The sequence below is a fragment of the Caloenas nicobarica genome, chromosome 16, assembly GCF_036013445.1.
Source record: "Caloenas nicobarica isolate bCalNic1 chromosome 16, bCalNic1.hap1, whole genome shotgun sequence".
Taxonomy (NCBI): domain Eukaryota; kingdom Metazoa; phylum Chordata; class Aves; order Columbiformes; family Columbidae; genus Caloenas; species Caloenas nicobarica.
The window spans coordinates 9,499,295-9,519,615 of NC_088260.1; the positions used below are offsets into that span (position 1 = coordinate 9,499,295).

General features: G+C 40.4%; 1 protein-coding gene across 5 annotated transcripts in view; it reads left to right on the forward strand.

Annotated features, from left to right (window-relative positions):
• Positions 1-19,065, forward strand: part of MED15 (mediator complex subunit 15) — a 29,963-nt gene extending 10,898 nt beyond the window's left edge. For 3 of the 5 annotated variants that reach the window (XM_065646259.1, XM_065646262.1, XM_065646261.1), the window contains exons 7-18: positions 705-1,082; positions 2,244-2,333; positions 7,284-7,403; positions 13,169-13,311; positions 13,633-13,760; positions 14,639-14,773; positions 15,163-15,226; positions 15,403-15,469; positions 15,871-16,031; positions 16,235-16,401; positions 17,276-17,374; positions 17,513-19,065. In XM_065646259.1, coding sequence (XP_065502331.1) covers positions 705-1,082; positions 2,244-2,333; positions 7,284-7,403; positions 13,169-13,311; positions 13,633-13,760; positions 14,639-14,773; positions 15,163-15,226; positions 15,403-15,469; positions 15,871-16,031; positions 16,235-16,401; positions 17,276-17,374; positions 17,513-17,649 — 1,689 coding nt within the window. In that variant the 3' untranslated portion in view covers positions 17,650-19,065. The remainder of the gene's footprint in view (positions 1-704; positions 1,083-2,243; positions 2,334-7,283; positions 7,404-13,168; positions 13,312-13,632; positions 13,761-14,638; positions 14,774-15,162; positions 15,227-15,402; positions 15,470-15,870; positions 16,032-16,234; positions 16,402-17,275; positions 17,375-17,512) is intronic. The other 2 variants (XM_065646260.1, XM_065646263.1) reach the window with 2 other exon arrangements.
• Positions 19,066-20,321: the final 1,256 nt, after the last annotated feature.

A 20,321-nucleotide genomic window follows, 5' to 3' on the forward strand; every position in this document is an offset into this window, starting at 1 on the left:
ATCGGCATTCTCAATGGGTGCTCATTGAGTATCAAGTAATCTATCTCCACCCATAGCTTCATGGTGTCTGTTTGTCACAAGGTGACTCTGAGAGGCGTCCCACCTCAGAGGAAGATGGAAGGTGACAGACCTCTGCAACCCCGGGGGGCTCAACAGGTCTCGCTTAGGATGACTGTTTATAGGGTCACAAGATCATTGACTTTAGTCAGTGCTTTTCCACTCTGGCCACACTGAGGATGAGGTAATATTCTGGTGTTTTCCACCATTTGTCTATGTCTAGAACTTTTCAGATTGTATAGTTCTGGAACTGTCTCACTGGGCAATGATCCAGGTAGCAGGTGAGCCACAGGTGCACCAGGCTGTTGGGAGTGACTGATCACTGCTACCTTTCCAGGCAGAAGGGGGTCTTTTCCCACACAGCAGCAGTTCTGAGAGCATGGAGGGGGTGCCTTAGTGCTTTGACTCACTGCACTTGCATAATGGGAATTGTCCTCCCCAATGTGCCTGACCTGCCCTGGTATTTAAGTGGCAGGGGGGGACATAAGCTGTGGCAGTGAGTGGATAAAAAGGTTGGACTTTCCCTTTGGGCTTAAAACCTTAGCCTGATGTATTAGGATTCAGTGTGCTCTTGGTTTATGCTATAAAAATAAGGCTGCTATTGCATTGCTGGAAGCTTTAGCATCCTGGCCTTTCCTGCTTTTCAGATGCAGCAGCAACAGCAGCAGCAACAACTACAGCGAATCGCCCAAATGCAGCAGTTGCAGGCAGCACAGGCTATGCAGGCACAACAGCAGCAGCAACAGCAGCAACAGCAACAGCAACAAATACCGCAACAACAGATACAGCAGCAGCCACCTCAACAAGTAATGCAACAGCAGATGCAACAGATGCAGCAGCAACAACAGCAGCAACAGCAGCAGCAACAACAACAACAGGTTGCTCAGGCACAACAGTCTCAGCTGCCACCACAATCCCAGCCTCAGCCCCAGCCCATGGTTTCTCAGCCACAGGCAATCTCAGGACAAATTCCTAGTCAGGTTATGCCTGTTACTCTTACACCCCAGCAGTTAAAAGCAATGCAGGTAAGGGCTAGTGACGAGCCGATTGTTGGTTCATTATCATCCTCTAGAGAAATGAAAGAAACTCTTTGACTTTTGCTAATAATGGAGTAGGAAAAAACATAGCTTATTAAAAGATCTGTAGTTAGTGTGGTATGAGTATGGAGGTTTTAAAGGTTTATGTCTCGGCCTGCTGGTAGAGAACAGTTCTCCATCCAGGAGTAGGACTTCTGGAAATCTGTGAAAACCATTTATGAAGCTAATATTTTAAAATAATTTATTGTCTTGCTCTTGAATGAACAAGTAAAAAAGAAAAAGAAACAAACTCTGAGTAAAGAAAAATCACCTCCATGATGTTTGCTGTTCTAGAACATCAGCAAGTGCTTTGAAGTGCCTGGTGCATGTCACTGGAGCCAGTGTTGGCTCTCTAGCATGCTGGCTTTGCTTCTGCTGCCATGTTTAGAGGTTTGGTCAAAGTTCAAGATACCATAGTTCCTGCCTTGAAGAGAATGTGGGCAAGACAATAGTTTTACTCTGAATCTCTTGCAGTGTAATCCTCTTAATGGTACAGCTTTTTGAACTGTTGCATTACAGTCAGCACATCTGTGCCATTGAGCAAAAGCTCAGAAATAATCCAAAGACCTGCTTTTGTTTGGGCTTTGCTGGGGAGGAGTGGAGTGTTAGCCACACTTGAGAAATTATTGACCCCACATGGATGAGCTGGTAAATCCACTTGATGCTCCTACCAGCTAAGCTAGGAGTAGTTAGATGTCATGTACATCACTCTGCCAATCATAATGAATGTATAAACATTTGAAATGCTGAGCTTCGATAGGTGCTTAATTCAGTTTGCTCAAGGGAAATCAACATGTATGTGGTTAACTATGTTTGCCAGAATGTTGAAATATCTATTATTTTCATAGGAAGACCTGATAGTGCAGGGAAGTAGTTGCAAGAAGAAACCTAATCTTGTGTGCATAGTCTACAGGAAGACTGTTCGAAATGTTAGAAACATGGGAACTTGTTTTCATAAAGAAAGCTCAGAAACTCTAGAAAGAGCACGTATGTGAGGCTGATCTTGTCTTCACACCATTTTTAATGAGTATAGTTGATACTAATTGAAATGGAAGTGTCATACCCTAATCAGATACGTATATTTACTTCATTCTCCCTTTTCCTACTCAGGTAAGAGCTCAGCTGGTCCAGCAGCAGCAGGCGGCAGCAGCAGTGCAAGCAGCTCAGGCCCAGGCTGCTCAGATGGGAGCGTCAGGGCAGGTAAGGGTCCAGGAGCCAGTGTCACTGTTACAGGCCTGTAGCAAGTGCACGCTAGAGATGAGCATGAAGATGGGTTCCTGGTGTCTTTCTGGTGAGGGGTGTGACGTCGGTCGTCCCTTTTATAAAGGGGATGTGGGCTTTTATGCTGTTTCTCCTTTGCCTGGAGTCAGAGGCAGGATTTCGTTGACAACCTCTCTGTGCATGCTCTCTGTCCCAAGTAGGTGAGATTGGCCTGACACAGGAATGCATATCAGTTAGACGGCCCGCTGTGGTCATGCTACAAGTTTGACTGTTCGTACCTGGAGTGTATCACCTCTTCTTTTGTTAAACTTTCTTAGGTGACTGCTTTGTTGTGTAAACTGATTTCTGTACTGTGAATCTTTGCCTGCTATCTTTCCTCACATGTGATTTACCTTCCATCTCCATGTATTGACCATAAAAAATAGTATAGGTAATGAAATCTCTTTGCACTCCCCTTTCATTCCTTTCATCTTTCATTTTTCATCTGAGTGAAATGGGCAGTAGATATAGATTGCTCTTGTTCTGGGTGTGAATTGTGAAGAACAAATGGCATGTGTCTCAAGTGCAGAGTTACATTTAAAAAAAAAAAAAAAGTGCTGGGTGAAAGCTTATTGTCTAACACAGTTTTCTTATCCTGCAATACACTTGTAGCCCCAGTGGTTGTTCCTTGATGTGTGTCTGGTATGAAGGAGACATGGGCAAAAAATTGAGAATGGCTTGAGCTGAACCTCTCATCCCATTTTCCACAAGCATATGAAATAGTCTTTCGTGGCTTACCTCTGTAGTGTTTCATATTGAGGCATTTTACAGACATGGGTAAGTACAATTATCACCACTTCGTAGATGAAGAGACTGAAGCAGACAGATGAAATGATGTTGTCTAGGATTAATGCCATACTCAGACATTCCATGTCTGCACGCACCATTTTCCCTTCAGTGCACAAGTAGTATTATAGATTCACTAGGACATTTGGGAGCTTTTTACATGGATTGTGATAACAATTGGTTCTTCAACACACATCTCCCAGACTTTTACCTGGAATAGCATCTTGTACCATCATAACTCTCACGTGGCCAACATCCGTGTTGGTGGCCAAGTTCTGTTTCTGTATTGGTCCTTTTGTTTGTGTAAACGTAGCACAGGATGTAAAAGCTGAGCAGTGGTAAGTACGGTTGGTACAGTACTGGCAGCAACACAGAATTCTCTTTCTACAGTTGAAATGTGAATTAAAACTGCGGCTTCTTTCTTGAATGATTTCCAGGTGGGAGCTTCAGGGACTTAGGCTGACTGGAAGGAGTCTCTGACTTTTCTTCTTTTTACTAACTTAATGGTGCTCTTTTCAACTCCTAAGCAGATGGATTGTACATATGTAGAGTCAACTTCATTCTTGCCCGGTTTAGTAAGTTCATATGCCAGTGGCTTAACAGCATGGTGCATTTGAAAAGTTTTGGGTGATAAGATGGTTGACAGCAGGTTTTCTGTTGCAGGTTTATTCAGACATTTAGTAAACTCAGGGATTGCTCATCTGTCACAGATGGAGTTCAGAAAATTCCACATGGAGGCTTTACTCCATTTATGTTCATGCCATTGGAATATGAGTCTACTAAAATTCACTTAATGCGGTGAAGTCAAATAATTAAATGGGTTTCTTATACTTGTGTAAATGTTTCTATATATCATATTTAGTTTTAAGATTGTGGCTGTGTACAGTATTACAATGCAGCTTCAGTGTTGAGTGTGTGTATGGATTACCTTAAATTTATAGGATGTTTCTTTTAAGAGTAGATTTTGCTTTGTATTTAGTATGTTTTTCACTAGCACTGACATTTTAAATAAATCTACCTTGATTTCTTCATTTGATTCAGGGAGGCTTTTGTTATAAACAAACCTCTTCTTAATCTTTGCTTGTTACTTTTAAACTTAGTTTCTAGGGGCTTTCAAACTGGGAACTTCCGTTGATATGGCTGCTTTTTTTATTTTTCCGTAAAGTTTCTGTTCATCCTTCCTACATAAAAATAAAAGCAATCCCGGGTTTAAACATGGATCCATGTGAGTTTTAAAGTTCTTCTCTGAAGTCGTAAAGACACGGTGCAGGTCAGTGTTACCTGGCTTGGGTGTCTAGTCCTTGTGAGCATGTAACTCACAGGTGAAGCTGATAAATAAACAGAGTTGTGTCCTAGTGACCACCGAGTGCTGCACAAGTGCTTGCAGCACCACAAGAAAATCTGTAATCAACTGGAGTTAAGTATTAACAAAGTTTAAATCACTGTTGTAGTGCAACTCCTTTAGGTGCTCAGAATGCAGATTGGCTCTTGCTCTTTGAAAGTCAGAGCTGCCTTTCGTGCAGTGATGGTGGCACAGTACTTACATATGCTCACCGGAAGCTGCATATTTATGGAATTCTGATCTTTGGATTTTAGATGGAAGAAAATTACAGGTGCAGGATTCTAATTGTTATCTTCCACTTAATTTTTATTAAAAAAATGAGGTTTGTGTTTTATAGTAGAGGGAAGCTCTCTTCCTCTGCTTGCTTTGTTTTTATGGGGTAAAATTCTCAATTCTGTAAATTGAGATAAATCAATTTCACTTGTGGAGGAGGATTTCCCTTTGGTTTAAATCTTTTTTTCAGAAGTACTTGAACACTTCTGGTTGTCTTCTGGTTTTAGATTGACAAGAACAACTCCTTCATGGATATATTGCTTTGCATAACACAGTTGCAATCTTTGGAACCCCCCTTGGAACCCAGCTCCTTTGTGAAAATGTCACAGGTTTCATAAATATAAATCAGCTGGATAATGAGAAAAATAGATTACTTTTGTTAAGAGAGTGGAATTGGTGTCACATTACATATAAACACTTCCTTTCCAAAGCACATATTTCAAAAAACAAAATATAGAAAAAATCAAAACCAAAATCGTGTGCATGTGCGTACACGTTTGACCAACCACAATACAACAAACTGCTGAAAGCCTTTGAATCAGTGAGCTGGTGTTCAGTGGTTTGCCAGACACTTAGGTTGTGAATAATGCTTCTAATTTGTTCAACCTTGGAGGAAATTGTCTAAATCTTCACACTTTGGTGGTGTGGCATGAGGAACAGGACCAAGATGGGACATGTGGGTCACCATAACATCCCTGGGATTTCACACGCTCCAGAGATCCATGTGCATTCACGAGGGTCTAAGATGGGGTGATTGTGCCTGGAAGGATATGTTTGTTTGGTTTGCCTTTTTTTTTTTCCCCTCCCCCCGCTCTAGCAATTTCCCTTTTTTGTTTTTGTTTGTTAGGGTTGTGTTGCTTCACCAGCTCTCATGTTGATACTGTAGCTCTTCACTGCACTTTGTAGCATCCACCTGTGCTTTGTGCCAGTGCTGGGTTGTTGTGTTTGCTCGTGGCGGCTGTTGCATGCTGTGTGTGTACATGTGCATGTGTGTGTGGCGTCTGAAGTGCTCTCATTTGTTTCCCATTTGAAATCCTGTCTCTGACCATCCCTCTTTGCCTGGATGGGAAGGGACTGCATTGCTCTGATGTTGTGAACTAACAGCTGTGCTGAACTTGACACCATTTTCTTTACCAGTTATTGCTTTCCTTTTTCAGTCTTGCTATGTTGTATTTAATTTTATTTATTTTTAACAATTGTAAGCACATGCATTTTCTGACTTTCTAGAGACATGTTGCTGGCTGCTTCAGTCCATTTACATAGAACGCTAAGCAAGAATTCCCCCAACCATTTACTGAAAGGAGATTTCATTAACTTGTAGATTAGTTAGGACCTGTGCAGGTTCCTTGGCAATATGTCTGCTGGAAAAAAAAGTAGCCCAGAGAACTTTACTGTGGATCTTCGAAGTACCAAACACAAGCTCTTTTACCAATAGGTGAATCTGCTAAAGTTACCTGAATACTACCTCAAAAATATGCTGTATTTGCTGTAAAATCTCAGAATATATGCTGTAATATCAAATTTTAAGTAACATAGAGCTGTGCAGATATATATGATTTAAGTCAATGTGGCTTGTGCAGGCTGCTGGTTCCGAAAGGCACTCTTAAACACTGCAGAGTAGCATAGTCCTAATACTATTCTAAAATGCAAATCCTAATGCTAACCTTCATCATTGGTCCCAAACGATTGTACTTCAGCGTGTGCTCAGTGTAGACATCTGGAAAGTCACATAGTGCATGAATAAGCTTAAGGCAGACTGTGATCTCAGAATATCTTAGCACAATTTAGTAATAGAGGAATGGGTATTTGTCAAAATGATGGAAATTACAAGGATATATTTGACTTATTCTGTGGGTTATAAAACAAACAAAACAGCTTTTTCAAACCCAGAAGTCCTTTTTGTTGCTTTGGCATTGTTATACTGTCATAAGTTGGGTTGGTCTGAAATTTTGCTCGCTGTGGAGCATTCCTACTGACAGTTGCTTTGAACTGTCTGCCAAATTCTTTTATAATCAAGGGTGGCATGTGCAAATACTGCTAAATCCTTTGAGTCCACAGTGGGGGAAAGCACATCAGAAACCTATGGCATTATATAGCTCCTTATATGGAACGTTCTTGACAACAGTCTTGGAGTACTTATTTCCAAGAATTCTAGAAACTGAAGATGTTATGCAAAATTTAGGAAAGGCCTTTCATGCAAATGATAGCATAATCAAGCCTTGACACATGAATCTGAATCTACATATCAGCTCCCTCAAGATACCTAGAATTTATTAGATGCTATCTAAAAATGGATAGAAAGGGTATAAAAAGAGGTTTGATTTATAAACTAGCATGTTAGGTTAAGCTTTAGAGAAAAGCTCACTAACCTTCCCTTCATGCTCCCTTTCCCCCTAATTCCTGGAGGTTGCATGTGCTTCTCATCCTGCCAGTGCACTGCATTTCTTGTTTTGCGATTACTTTTGTCTGTTGTCCCTCTGTCCTCAAAGATGATCACCGCACCTATGGCCCGAGGTGGGATGCAAATAAGACCACGGTTCCCGCCTACCACCGCTGTGTCTGCTACGCCGCCAAGCTCCATTCCTTTGGGCGGACAGCAAATGCCACAGGTATTTACTGAGTCAAAGCACATTGTGTCAGGAATTGTGCAAAGCATTCAATACGTGATTGTATAGCACTCGCTTTCCAGCAAGGGGAAGTTCACTTTTTCGTCAAACAACTAACTTGCTGGTGTTACACAGGGTATTGGGCTGTTTAGGTTTTTTATGGATCCTTTTAAAATAACAGGTCTTCTGAGAGCGCGGAATATCAAATAAAGCATTTTTAAAGTGGCATAGATCTTTATTTTAACACTTAAAATGTTTCCATGTTCAGAATTGATTCAAGTCTCAAATGAGAACTTTGTGGTTTCTGTTTGGTCTTTGCCCATACTCCACGAGTGTGCATTTATGAGAGTGTTGCAAGTCAGTTCTGCAACATGCTGGCCGAGCTGTGCTGGTGGCCTTACATATAATGTGTTTATGCTCTGTACAGGTGCTTCTTTCGTTAATAGTGAACTTGGCTGGTTTCAGTTTGAGCAGCTTCTTGGCATGGTGTCAGGGGCCAAGAAAAACAGAGCCGTTCTCTTCTTTCATGGTGGTGTAGGAGGAGCTGCCAGCAGGATTCCACTTGTCCCTGCATCAGAGCAGAGCCCGTGCAGGCAGCCTGGCAGCGCCTGGCCAGCTGCTGCTGGAGGATGTGTGAGGTCAGAGCATCTGCGTGGTGCAGGTCTGCATCTGCTGAAAACCTCACAATCATGTTTTGCAAGCAAAATGTGTCATTCTGGGGGAGTGGGAATGGGGAAAGCAAGAATGAAACAGAACTGAGTTCCTACCAGTAAGTCACAAAACGAGGCACTGCTCTGCTCTGCAGGAATTTGCTGAGCCTTACGCGATTGGTGTTGGCTTAAATATGTATCGTACTATGATGGTGGAGTAGTGTTCAACTGCATTTTTCTGTTAGTCATGAACCTCATGTCTCGTTCTTCTAGCTGCTAATTTTCAAATCTAATACCAGGTGCAGTTTTAGTTCTTAATACTGCTGCATTTTGTTGATAGGTTTAATGAAAGTTTCTTCACTCTTTGCATTTTTGTTTCCTTTGCAAGCTTGTCGTGGGGCTGTGGAATGTCTGAATCTCTGCTTCCTAGTGCTGCTGCATCAAGTTTAGTAGGCACAGCCTTTTCTTCTCAGGAATTTGCTAAGGTGGACACAGTGACCAGAAAGATTCTGCAGACCTAGGCAAACACATCTGGTTTTGTTTTTGGTTTAAGATGGATGGTCATTTCAATCTGGGTCATTGTTTATATGTTAACTGAAAAATAAACCTAGGCATATCTGTTGAGTCAGAAGAGAATTTACTTTGAGCTTTATTTGCTCTAACAGTTTATATTCAGACAATCATCTCCCATATGAAGTATTCACGGTGTTTGGTTTGATGAGGCCTTCTGACAGATATTTAAGTATTAGATTGTTTTATATTTAAGATTTGAGTAATAACAAAGACACCTAGTTTAAGCATTCAGTGCCATAGGCTGATCTTTTTAGTGCTGTCATGTCTGTGGTTATTGAGCAGCTTTGATTCCTGACACCACGTGGGTTAGTCATGAAGCACCAATGCTCTCAGTAGCATGCCACAAATTGAAAAACTGATGTAGAAGACTGAACAACTAGAGAAGGCAGAAGAAGAAAGGAAATTTCTTTATGAACAATGATGGGAGTGAAAATGGCTCCTGAGCAGGTGGCGGGATGAGTGAGTCATGGTTTAATGGTGGCAGGACGCATGTTTTTAAAGCCAGTCTGACATGTTGTATACTTGACAGCTCTGGATCAGCATGAATCTCTAGTGCTATCTGCCAAAATACTTTGTTCAGGTTCTAAGTGAATTAGAAATGTTGTCATTTACACCTCTTAATTTCATAAAACGCTTAAATAATATTGCCTGTTGGATATGTTATAACTTTGTCATCAGAGCCCTTGCAATAGAAGCCTTCACAATAGGAGTAAAGGGCTGTATCTGGTTATTAATTAGTCATGTGAGAGCCTGTCATGTCCTTTACCACAGTATCAAAAGTATTATAGACTTGGTGATAGGTAGTGCAGACTGTCTTTTCTCTTTAAAAAAGAATCTTGGTATTGCACTGAAGAACCTCTTTCAACAAAAGGACCAGATGTGATATCAGTACTGTGTGGCTATTTATTTTTACCCCATATGACACAAATGTCACTCTGTCTCTTTCTATCACAAGGAGTCTCCTGGTCTTTTGAATAGCCAGAGGATTAGAACTGACTTTTTTTTTTATTCATAACTGGTTTGTTTGTGCCTGAGTAGTTACCAAAGATGAACGACAATCAACATTAGTGGCACTTTTTGAACAAATATGAGAAGTTTCGTATACCATGCTTGGATTGGCTCAAGAAACCTGCTGATCTTGAAATTTTAAAGGATTAAACTAATTTGATACTTAGCTTTTGCTTTAGCAATTAGGTAACTGAGATGCTAATACCATTCTCCTGTATTTCTAGTGTCAAAACCTTCAAGTTCTGTCTACAAATTTATTACAGTCTGCAATAGTATGAACTTCAATTTATTGTTGGCACAGAAATCTTCAGTAAATTGAAAATACAGGAAAAAAGTAAAACTGAGTTAATATTAAAATAAAGCAAGGGATACTGGCCTGACTGGGAATATGGAAACTTGCATCTGAACTTTGTTGAAGCTCTGCAGAGTTTCTGTTTTGTCAGTCATGCGGCATAGTGGTGAACATTAAACCCACTTGGCAACAGAGTAGGCGAGGCTGTGCTTACTGGCTTAAAGTTGAAACTGTAAGTATGGTGGTGTAGATGCTTTCTAGAGTCTTCCTTTAGACTAGAAGTCTTTCTACTGTTCCCATGACTTCCTTGTTGCAGTCTCCTTTTCCTTGCCATGAGCTTCTGCTTATTGTACACTCTTGCTGCTGGGAGCTCCTGAAAAACTCTCGCCAGCCTTATCCTCTGGGTGCTGTTCCTTGCCTGAGACTCAGCAAACTGGAGGTGGGCCTCATAGCTGTTTATCTTCCAGCACGGTGTGCTCTGGACACCAAGAACAGCTTTGATTTAGTGGCTATTAAGTGTAAGCTTTTGTCATGCAAGCCTAAATATCTTTTTGACAGGACTTTCAGGGCTTGGTGTCACGATCAGGTCACGGCAGAATTGCAGAGTGAATTCGTGTTGAGTGGGCTGTAATGGCTGTCCATGAATATGCTTGTAGATCCAAAACCTCTCATCCCGCAGTGAAAAATACGTAGTTGATTTTCTTATATCTGTTGAAGATGAAGGGTATACAAATGGCCAGTAACCATGGCTTAACTCTCCAGTTAAATGAGGAGCTAAATGAGTTTAATGGAGATAAAGCTCCAGAGAGAGTTTTCTTTTGGGTTTATTGTTTGGTTGGTTGGGGGGTTTTTTTAATGTTTTAAGCCTTCTTTTTAGTGGGAGTCAGCATTCCCTGTAAGTTAAAATTTCATTAAATTGTTATAATCTTAATCCATATCCTGTACACTGTGTAGAAATCTAAAGCTGAAAGTGTCTTTAGATCTGTTCTGTAGAAAGACATTTGAAATTATTATGTAGCAAATTCACTGCTTTCAAAGAAAAGTATGGCAGTAAGTTCATAATTGCATACTTCTGAGTACATGTTTTTGAAAATTTCTCAGTTTTGCTTAGTATTAGACATTAGCCTTTGGTATTTTAAAATGAAGCTGGCAGAGAGCAATCCTGTTGCAAGAAGGAAAGCTGTTTGCCTGTGCTCATATTTAATGAGAAAGGGTAATGCAAAAAAAGATCTAATTCATTCCAGGCTTGTGCGCACAGTAGATGCTGTATGTTCTTTGCTTTTCTGCAGTATTTGTAGATTAATGTGAAGGGATCTTGGTGTTGAAGGAGATGCAGAAGCTTAAATCTGGGGAAAAAAAAAATCTTTCTCCTTCCCAAAACACTAGGATTTAAGTTTTCAGAAGTAATTTTATGTAACCAACTTGAGACACTTAAAAGGGGCCTGATTTCCAGGAAGTGATGAACCACTCAAAAGTGGTCTTAGTTTGACTTGATGAAAAATGGGTGCAGCATCCATATGGGTGAGTTCTTTATTGCTTGCTGTTAAACAGAAATGTAAAACAATCAGGGAGTGCTTTTTGCAGCATTCATCCGCTTCCTTCCAAACAGTGGTGAGACGTTTGGTTTCTGTGGGAGGCAGACTGTGCTTTTCAACCTCAGAAATGCTTTCCCAACTGTTGAGGAGACACATGCTGTTAAAGAATCAGCCTCCTATGAAAAACAGTAAGCACAGTCTCAGTATTTGTTGATCATGGAGAAAAGGAAGATGTAATAGCTGATTGAAAACACCATTTCAGCCTCACTTGTTCTAGATATTATCTTTGTAGGAGAGGCTGCAAAGGTAATGGGGTTATTGAAGATTAAAAAAAAAAATCATAGCACATCAAGCTGCATTTGATTTTAAACTATCTAATGGATGATAAACTAGTATCTTCATGTTTAGTAGCTTTACTTTTGCACCTAGCTGGGGATTTTGGGGACCCTTTTTTTTTTTTTTAAGTGGAGTGTGACCTCTTGCATATTCAGTGCGTACATGGAGAAGTAGACTAGGCAATACTTACTTTTTAATGTGCTAAGTATTATGTCCACTGGAAACAGCTGGATGATTTAGGTGGATATTTAATGAGTGAGTGAAGGACAACACCAAATTGCAGTGCCCATGAAGTGCCTGGAACTTGTGAATTTCCTGGGACCTTTGCTTAAAAATGGCTTAAGAATGACAGAGGGAAACAGAGTTGTTAATTCATAAAGGTGCAAATCAATGATTTACAGAATGGGCGCATGGGTTACTGAGTCACAATCTGTGGCCTCTGTGGTCTAATTCAATTTATCTTTGTATGTACTTATTTTTAGCCTCAGCTGATAAGAACTCTGCATGTGCCTTCAATAAACGTGATCACTTAATATTTGCATTACTATAGGATGCTCCTGGCCATGATACAGGGTTTTGTTGGTTGGTTGGTTTTAAGTAATCAAGGGGAAAAATGTCCATTAGAACAAGTGTGAGAAGTTGCTCTAATTTGAGCATTATCTGGCTCTGGCATTTTGGAGTGTACAGAATAAACTTAGTTGTTACCCAGCATTGGGTGCTGTTCTGGAAATGTTCTTATTTGTCTTTTTGTCCTTCAGGCATTCTCATCCTTCTCCAAAGATCGGAAAGCTACTTTGTTTTTTTTCTACCCAGCCATTCAGTTTGGAGTGTTTCTGTCTCAATCCAGATTTTCAAAGCTGAATATTTAAACAAGATGATGGTGGTTTGGCTTACTCCGTGTTTTTTTTTCTTCCTCCTAAAGAAAACCAATTGGGAAGCTACAGTCAAGTCTGAAGACTGTAATTAAAATGTCAAAATAAGGAGGGTTTTTTATGGCTGTTAATTCTCAAGTTAGAACTGACTTTTCTTCCTGCTCTTCTTTAGTTCTAATAAAGTGTAGGTTTTTCAAATGGCACTTTTGACATTTTAATTGCAATATGATGGTTTGGGAAATGAAGAACCATTATTATACAGTTATTTGAATTATGTGCAGTTTTAATGTTTATTTCTAGTAAAGTTTATATAAAGTACTGCCCTGGGAGCCTCAAGAGTGATACAGGTGGGACTGTCATTATGTAGGAGAACAGGAAACTAACACTTTCATTTCTCATAGGCCTGAGGATATGCTTCTCTCCATAGGTAAATACTTTTAATTAGGTTCCCATCCTCTACTCCGTTTTGTTGTTATTGATCTTATCCTTTTCCACCTTTCAGGTCAGCCAGAACAATATTACCATGATGTCATCCCCATCTCCGGTCCAACAAGCCCAAACACCCCAGTCAATGCCTCCGCCACCACAGCCACAGCCATCTCCTCAGCCGGGCCAGCCAACTTCGCAGCCAAATTCAAATGTCAGGTGAGCTTGACTGCAACTCTTGAGGACCTTTGTCAGTGCTGTAAGGGTGAGGTTTTCAGAATCATTTAATATACCTAACTGTTTCCATTGAAGTGAATGAATTTTAGCATGAACTTCAGTGAGAGCACAGGTGGGAATGTGCTGAATACACTCTGAAAACCCCCATTTTTAAATAAAGAAGCTGTGTACAAAATTCTCACCAAGTCTGCTGGCAGAGCTACAGAGTGCCATAGCAATGTGTACTAAAAGCATATCTGCTCACAGGCTGACATTGCCTCCTTGTCAAATTCTGGCAGGCTTGATTTTATGCTTGTTTTTCAGCTCTGGCCCAGCTCCATCACCCAGCAGCTTTCTCCCCAGTCCATCTCCACAACCATCCCAGAGCCCAGCAGCTGCACGAACACCTCAGAACTTCAGTGTCCCATCTCCAGGTCCTTTAAACACTCCAGGTAAATGGTCTGAGAGCTATACTGCAGACCCCGAGTTGGGGTGTGTTTTGGTAATTGTAATAGTTCTCAGGAAGCCTGTTATTGTTTGACATGATGTAAACTTTAAAGAGCTCTACAAAGCAGCCAGCATTGTAAGGGGTGAAACCAAAACCATCTCAAATCGAAATCTATTGAAACCTCTTTTCTCAGCAATGAACTATCTAATGGGTTTTTTATAACTTCCCCAATCTTTTGAAAAAAGAATGATACTTAATTTAATGGAGCAAGTTTCTAGAGGCATAGTGATTCTTTAGTTCCATGCAGGAAGGAACCCTGAGCAACAGCATGCAATTGTGAAAGATGTAACCACTTAGTCACGGGCCGCAGGCTGCTTTGCTCCGAAACACCTTCCTAGGTGTGCTCGGACACTTGTGCTCTTCTCTCTGCCAGATGTAATAAGCAGTTTCTAATACTGTGAAGGGAAGTAACATAGTGGCTTCTTCTCTCATACCAGTGTTGTGTGCTCTGCAGTTTGGAAAGCATCTACTTAGGGAAAACTGCAGCAAATTCAGTGTATCGATTTAGTGTTTCATGTACCAGAGTGAAGGCAAAATGAGGACTCAGAAAATGGGTATACGAAACTTCGGACCTTTTCAGAAAAAAAAAAAGTGTTAAATAGGAATTGCTGTTCTGTCCACAGAACACTTTATTTCTACACAAAGATCAGAGGGTTGGACAAGCACTAAAACTGTGGAGGGCATCCAGTAGTGGATTTGGATATTTGACGTGAGCTATACTTTGAGAGTGCCGCATTTCAGATCTAAATTCTGAAATGTGAGAGTGCTGTTCTGCAGTATCTTTCATCGGTCCAGTGACATTCAGTCTTTACTTCTTGCCAGGAAATCCCAATTCTGTCATGAGTCCAGCCAGTTCTAGCCAGTCAGAGGAGCAACAGTATCTGGAGAAACTCAAACAGCTATCAAAATACATTGAGCCACTCCGGAGAATGATCAATAAAATAGATAAAAATGAAGGTGAGGTCTCCTATATTTAGTCATGCATTTCTCTCTGTCAGCTCTCTCTTCTGATGAAAGCAGTACCTTGCGTTTTGTAATGGTTTCTGTTCCAGGAATTTAAAGTGACAGTGAAAGTTAGTTGCTCTTTCTTGTGTACCACTGTAAAGATTTCACTGTGAAGAGTGGGTAAAATCTTCATCCTTAAATTCCCACCACTCTTCTGATGTTTTTGAGACACACAGAGCTTGTGCAATGGATATACTTCTGCTTAGATAAAAGATCTTTGATCCTCACTACTTTCTTCAGTGTTGGCTCATATTTTCACTTCGAACAGTATACTGAATTTCTGTCTGCAAGTATGGAAGCTATTCTCGTAATCAGTGTTTGTGTCTCTGATACTATTTTAGATAGGAAGAAGGACCTGAGTAAAATGAAGAGTCTCTTAGATATCCTGACTGACCCTTCAAAACGGTACGGTAACCTTTTTTGTTTCTTTTGGCTGGACATCAGATTCCCCAGCTCTTCCAGAAATTTGTCGTTTAGCATCCAGCCATGTTGGCGTTGAAGCTGTCTGTGGGGCTCAGACAGCAGAAACACTTCAGCCGAGGTGACCGTTTTGTGATGATGAAATTTTGCCTCTTCTGCAGGTGCCCTCTGAAGACACTGCAGAAATGTGAAATTGCTCTGGAGAAGCTGAAAAATGATATGGCTGTGGTATGTAATGCTTTGCGCTAGCAAGAGAGAAACAATTAATTCCAAAAGGGGTGGTTTTTTTTTGTGTTTCTTGTTGTTCATGATGTTAAGACTTGAAGTAAGGTTGGCCAAAATATGAAATCAGGAAAAAATGGGTAAGCACTTACTTCATTTAAGTCAGCTGTATGTATCTTTTAACTGAACTTTCGAGTTCTTGTGCTTCGTGCAAAGACTTGAGTAATTCTTTGTGTGAACTTTTGTAGCTGATTTGAAGACAGACTTCCTAAATGAAAACTGTGGACTGTGTGGTTTTGTTTTGATGCATTTCACGCATTGGAAGTTTACTGCTATAAGATTTTGCAGAATCATTAGTAGAGGTTTCTTTTTTGGTGATGGTAAAAGGGACTTCTCTTGTGTTTTAGCCTACTCCACCGCCTCCTCCAGTGCCCCCCACCAAACAGCAGTACTTGTGTCAGCCACTTTTGGATGCTGTTTTGGCCAACATCCGTTCACCCGTCTTCAACCATTCCCTGTACCGTACATTTATGCCAGCTATGACTGCAATTCATGGACCACCAATCACGTACGTATCATTGACCTGCTGTCTGTCTTAAATGTTCATTATTTAAGGGAAAAATATTTATTAGTAGGAGCTATTAAAAGACAGATGAGTTTATGGACAGGAGTGAGTTATGTATTTCCTTTTTACATCTGTAAAATATTTGACAAATGTGGTGTTGGCATAATGGTTTCACCTAGTACCTTTGTGGCCTGTATTTTACATAGAGCCCCGATTGCTTCCCCTCGAAAACGGAAATATGAAGAGGATGAAAGACAGACTATACCAAATGTCTTACAAGGGGAAGTTGCACGATTAAATCCTAAATTCCTGGTGAACCTGGACCCTTCACACTGCAGTAACAATGGCACCGTTCATCTCATATGCAAGCTAGGTAAGCAAGAAGAAACTAAGAACTGAATTCAGAAAGAAGTGCTGAGCTCAATTGTAGAAATTTGAAGAGTTTTTTACTAACAGTCTTGAATCTTGCCAACCTGTGACTTCTGCATGACATCTGTACTTAGCAGATTCATAGCACTGCCTAATCAGGACATTCTGCACAGCCAGCTTCACGCTACACCTGGACATTTCATTTACACTGATTGATCCTTTCTTTGCACTGAAGTTGCAATTGGTAATCTCATTTAGTGTCTGTAAAATTACTTGCTGCTAGCAACAATCTTGATTCCTGATTTTGACCTGTGTGTTAATTATTTTCCCTCCAATAACGAGGACAGAGCTAGAGAAATGTTGAGTTAATTTTTTGAAGGGTCTGTTTCAATTTGTCCCAATGATCACTGACAATGTGTATATTCAAGAAAAAAATTCAAATTGCGTCTTTTTTCCATCTCAGCTGAATAAGCATAAACATGTATTATAGTCTAACTTTCCAGTGGAGAAAGCAGATGCTTTCCTGCTCCCCTTCATTTGAGAAATCTGAACTGGTTTTGTTCTGAATATTAGTACATAAGGCACTTTATTTTAAAAAATGAGCTATCTTTAGTGAAGTTCAGCTAATGAAATGGTGAGGTTGGTTAGGTGCAGGAAATATGTAAGAGATGGAGTTATGTTTGCCAGGCTCTTCTTCCAAAAATTTAAGTGTTGTTAAAGTGAACAATGAGCTTGCCTTCCGGTAAAACTGGAAATGTACAGCCTGGTTCCTCTTTGGGGTTCAGAGGCTAGAAACCAAGCTGAATTATGCACAATTGCTGGACCCTCCATCCAGCAGGGAGTGCTTTGTTCTGATGGGAAGTGTGTTTGCATTCTAGATGACAAGAATCTTCCAAACGTCCCACCACTACAGCTCAGCGTTCCAGCAGACTATCCCGATCAGAGCCCTCTGTGGATAAAAAACCCTAGACAATATGGTATGAGGATGCTAGCATGACTTTTGTTGAGCATGTATATGTGGTAATAGTGGGGAAATGTGTGAACTCCTGATGTTACTTTTTTATTATTATTTTTGTTATACCTCCGTTTATCTGTTATCTTTTTTTTTTTTCCAGCAGCCAACCCCTTTTTGCAGTCAGTGTATCGGTACATGACTTCAAAACTATTGCAACTTCCAGACAAGCATTCAGTCACGGCACTCTTAAACACCTGGGCACAAAGTATCCGTCAGGCCTGCCTCTCTGCTGCGTAACATCTCGCTTTCTAAATCCTGAAGCAAGAAAGAAGGTCTCACAGCTGGCCTCTGCCACATGCCACTGGAAAATCACATTTTGGAGAGGGTACTTCAGAAGAAAAGAAGCCTTATGTTGTTTTGTTTCTAGGTGTCAGGTTCAGTAGAGAACCCGATGTTAGATTTAGCTTTCATGCTTTTTATCTTCTGCCTCTGTGGACTTTTGCCAGCATTTTGAAATATACAAAGTGTGTATATATGGTTCTTGAGACTGTATTAGGATGAGTTTTTATTGTCTTCTTAGAGAAGAAATTATTTGTGGACTTCCATCAGGGAGTCTGGTATAAGAGTGAATAGGGAGAGAATGTCCTAATTTGCTTCGAAGTTTGCTCAGTGCCAGTATTTCTTTCACACTGTATGTTTTGTGACCTGATACTGCCCCAGAAATAAATTAGCTGCAACTAGAACGTGCTTGCAAACTTCTCACTGGTTGCAGGAATCTTCTTGCCTATTAGCTTTGCCCAGAGATGGGATAAATTACAGCCTTTTAAGGCATCCCTCAAATACATGAGATAAATCTGGATAATTACACTGGGGGTGAGGGGGAAACCAAATAGAGGGGAAAAAAAGTATTGTATAGGTTATTTTAAACACTACTTTGGATAAATGGTTTTTGGTTAGCATGGACCACATGTTTCTCACTCCAAAAAAGTGAGGTGATTAGAAAGAAGAGATATTAATGCGCACACTGACTTCTTCTATAAACTCAGTAAACGTGTACGTAAAGGTGTGGGGGGAGGTGGGGGAAACAAAGAGTATGAAGCCCGAGTAAGACAAATCAATCCAGCAGGCTTGTAGCTATGTTTCTTCTTTTACTAAGAGTCTTCCTGAGACATCTGGCTTCATTTGAGAGTTGATGCAGTTCAGTGAAAATGCTTCCATGCTACATCAGTTTGTTTAAAAACAAAAGGAAAAAGCCAACATAGCCCAGGAGTAGAACTGACAACTAATATTTTGTGCCTTGAGCAATGATGGGCACTCAAGTCAGTCATCAGCTGCCTTAGTGTTGGGCACTTCTAATGAAAACACTTGCCACAAGTAACTGTTTTCGTGCATAGCGTGTTTTTATTTTCCCCATGCTTTTAAGTTGCTCACTCTTGATTTCCTGGTGCAGAAGAATTTGAAGTTGTTCCATTAAGTCCTGCTCCATCTCCCTGTATTGTGCAGCAAACCTTAAAGAGTAGCTGGGCTCTCTTACAGTAGTGTCAAGAAATTGCTATGACCTTCGTAAATCTGTGTGGTGTCATCAATTTTAGGATATTTTTAAATGTGGGTACTTAGTAAGCACTGACTGAGGCAGCAGAATGCTATCAGTATTTTGTACATGAACTAATGCATTATCTGTTTGTTTCTATTGTAATAAATTAATTATTATTCCTGTGTTTGATGCTAACATTATACTGCTCTTCCCATGTTGATCCTTAGAAACCAGTTCTGTTGTGTCCATTGGATGGTGGTTGCTTTGTTCTATGGTAAGTGAAAACTCACACACTTTGAAGGTTAGGGGAAGAAATCATAAATGGCTCTTCATCCCATGAAACACTATCTTTACTGTCCTCATAGTGGATTGGAAGACCTGTCAAGAGGTTAGTAATGGTATCTGCAAATGAAAGATGTATTTTTTTTAACTGGTGCTGTGACATGGCTGGCTCTTTTCTTGTGGCAAAAGAACCAGTGCCACCAATACAGTTTGTGTTGTACAATTACTTCATAATCCACACCTCCAGCTTTGCCCAGCCTGCTGTTGCTGTTTTGAGTGGTGGTTTACTAGAAACTGTATTTCTAGACCAGACTGAGTTTTGTAAATGACAATTTACAATTTTAAATTCTGGTTTTCTGTATAAGCTGGCAGGACTGCTCTTGATAAAAGTAGCAAGTACGGCTCTGAGTTACTGAGTGTAAGTCAACAACTACCGCAGGGCCAAGGGCCACCGCAAGAAAAGGTGACAGGTTTTCAAGACTTCCTTGCAGCTCGGTCTTCCAGTTGTGAGTATTGATGACAAGGTCATGGGCAACCTCTGTCACGGCTTTTAATCCATCCTGTCTGCAGCAACAGAAAAACGTGGCGTACCTTTTAGTAATAATCCCTGATCCATTCTGAGTTTAATGAATAATGAGATTTATGAAGATCTTCTATGGAGGTAGAATACATGAACCTGCTTGGGCTGAGGAGGCCTCAGATAGGGAAGAGGAGGTTTAAGCCCATCACTGGGCTATGAGATGCCATTCTTGCTGCCTTGTCCCATGTTCTGTTTGGTTTTTGTTTGTGTTTTGTTTTGGGGGTTTTTTTGGTGGTGTGTGTTTGTTTGTCAGTGCAAATTCCTATGAATTTCTTGGTGCACTGCGATTTCTGTTGCTTTTGTAACTGCTCTGCCTGTAAGCACAATGTGTAGGTCCTACAGCTAATTCTTGCTTTATAGAACAGTGTAAGAGGCTCCAATGCAGTTACTGCTGGAGCAAAAATGTTTTTACATATGGCATGGTTCATTGCCATGTTATAAGTACTGATGACTTATTCTTCCCCCCTCAAAAATAAAAGTCATTCACTAGATTCCATAGGAATGCTTTTATAAAAATAAAATTTACATTGATTATCTCCACAAGGACCACATAATTGTTCATAAAACTCGATT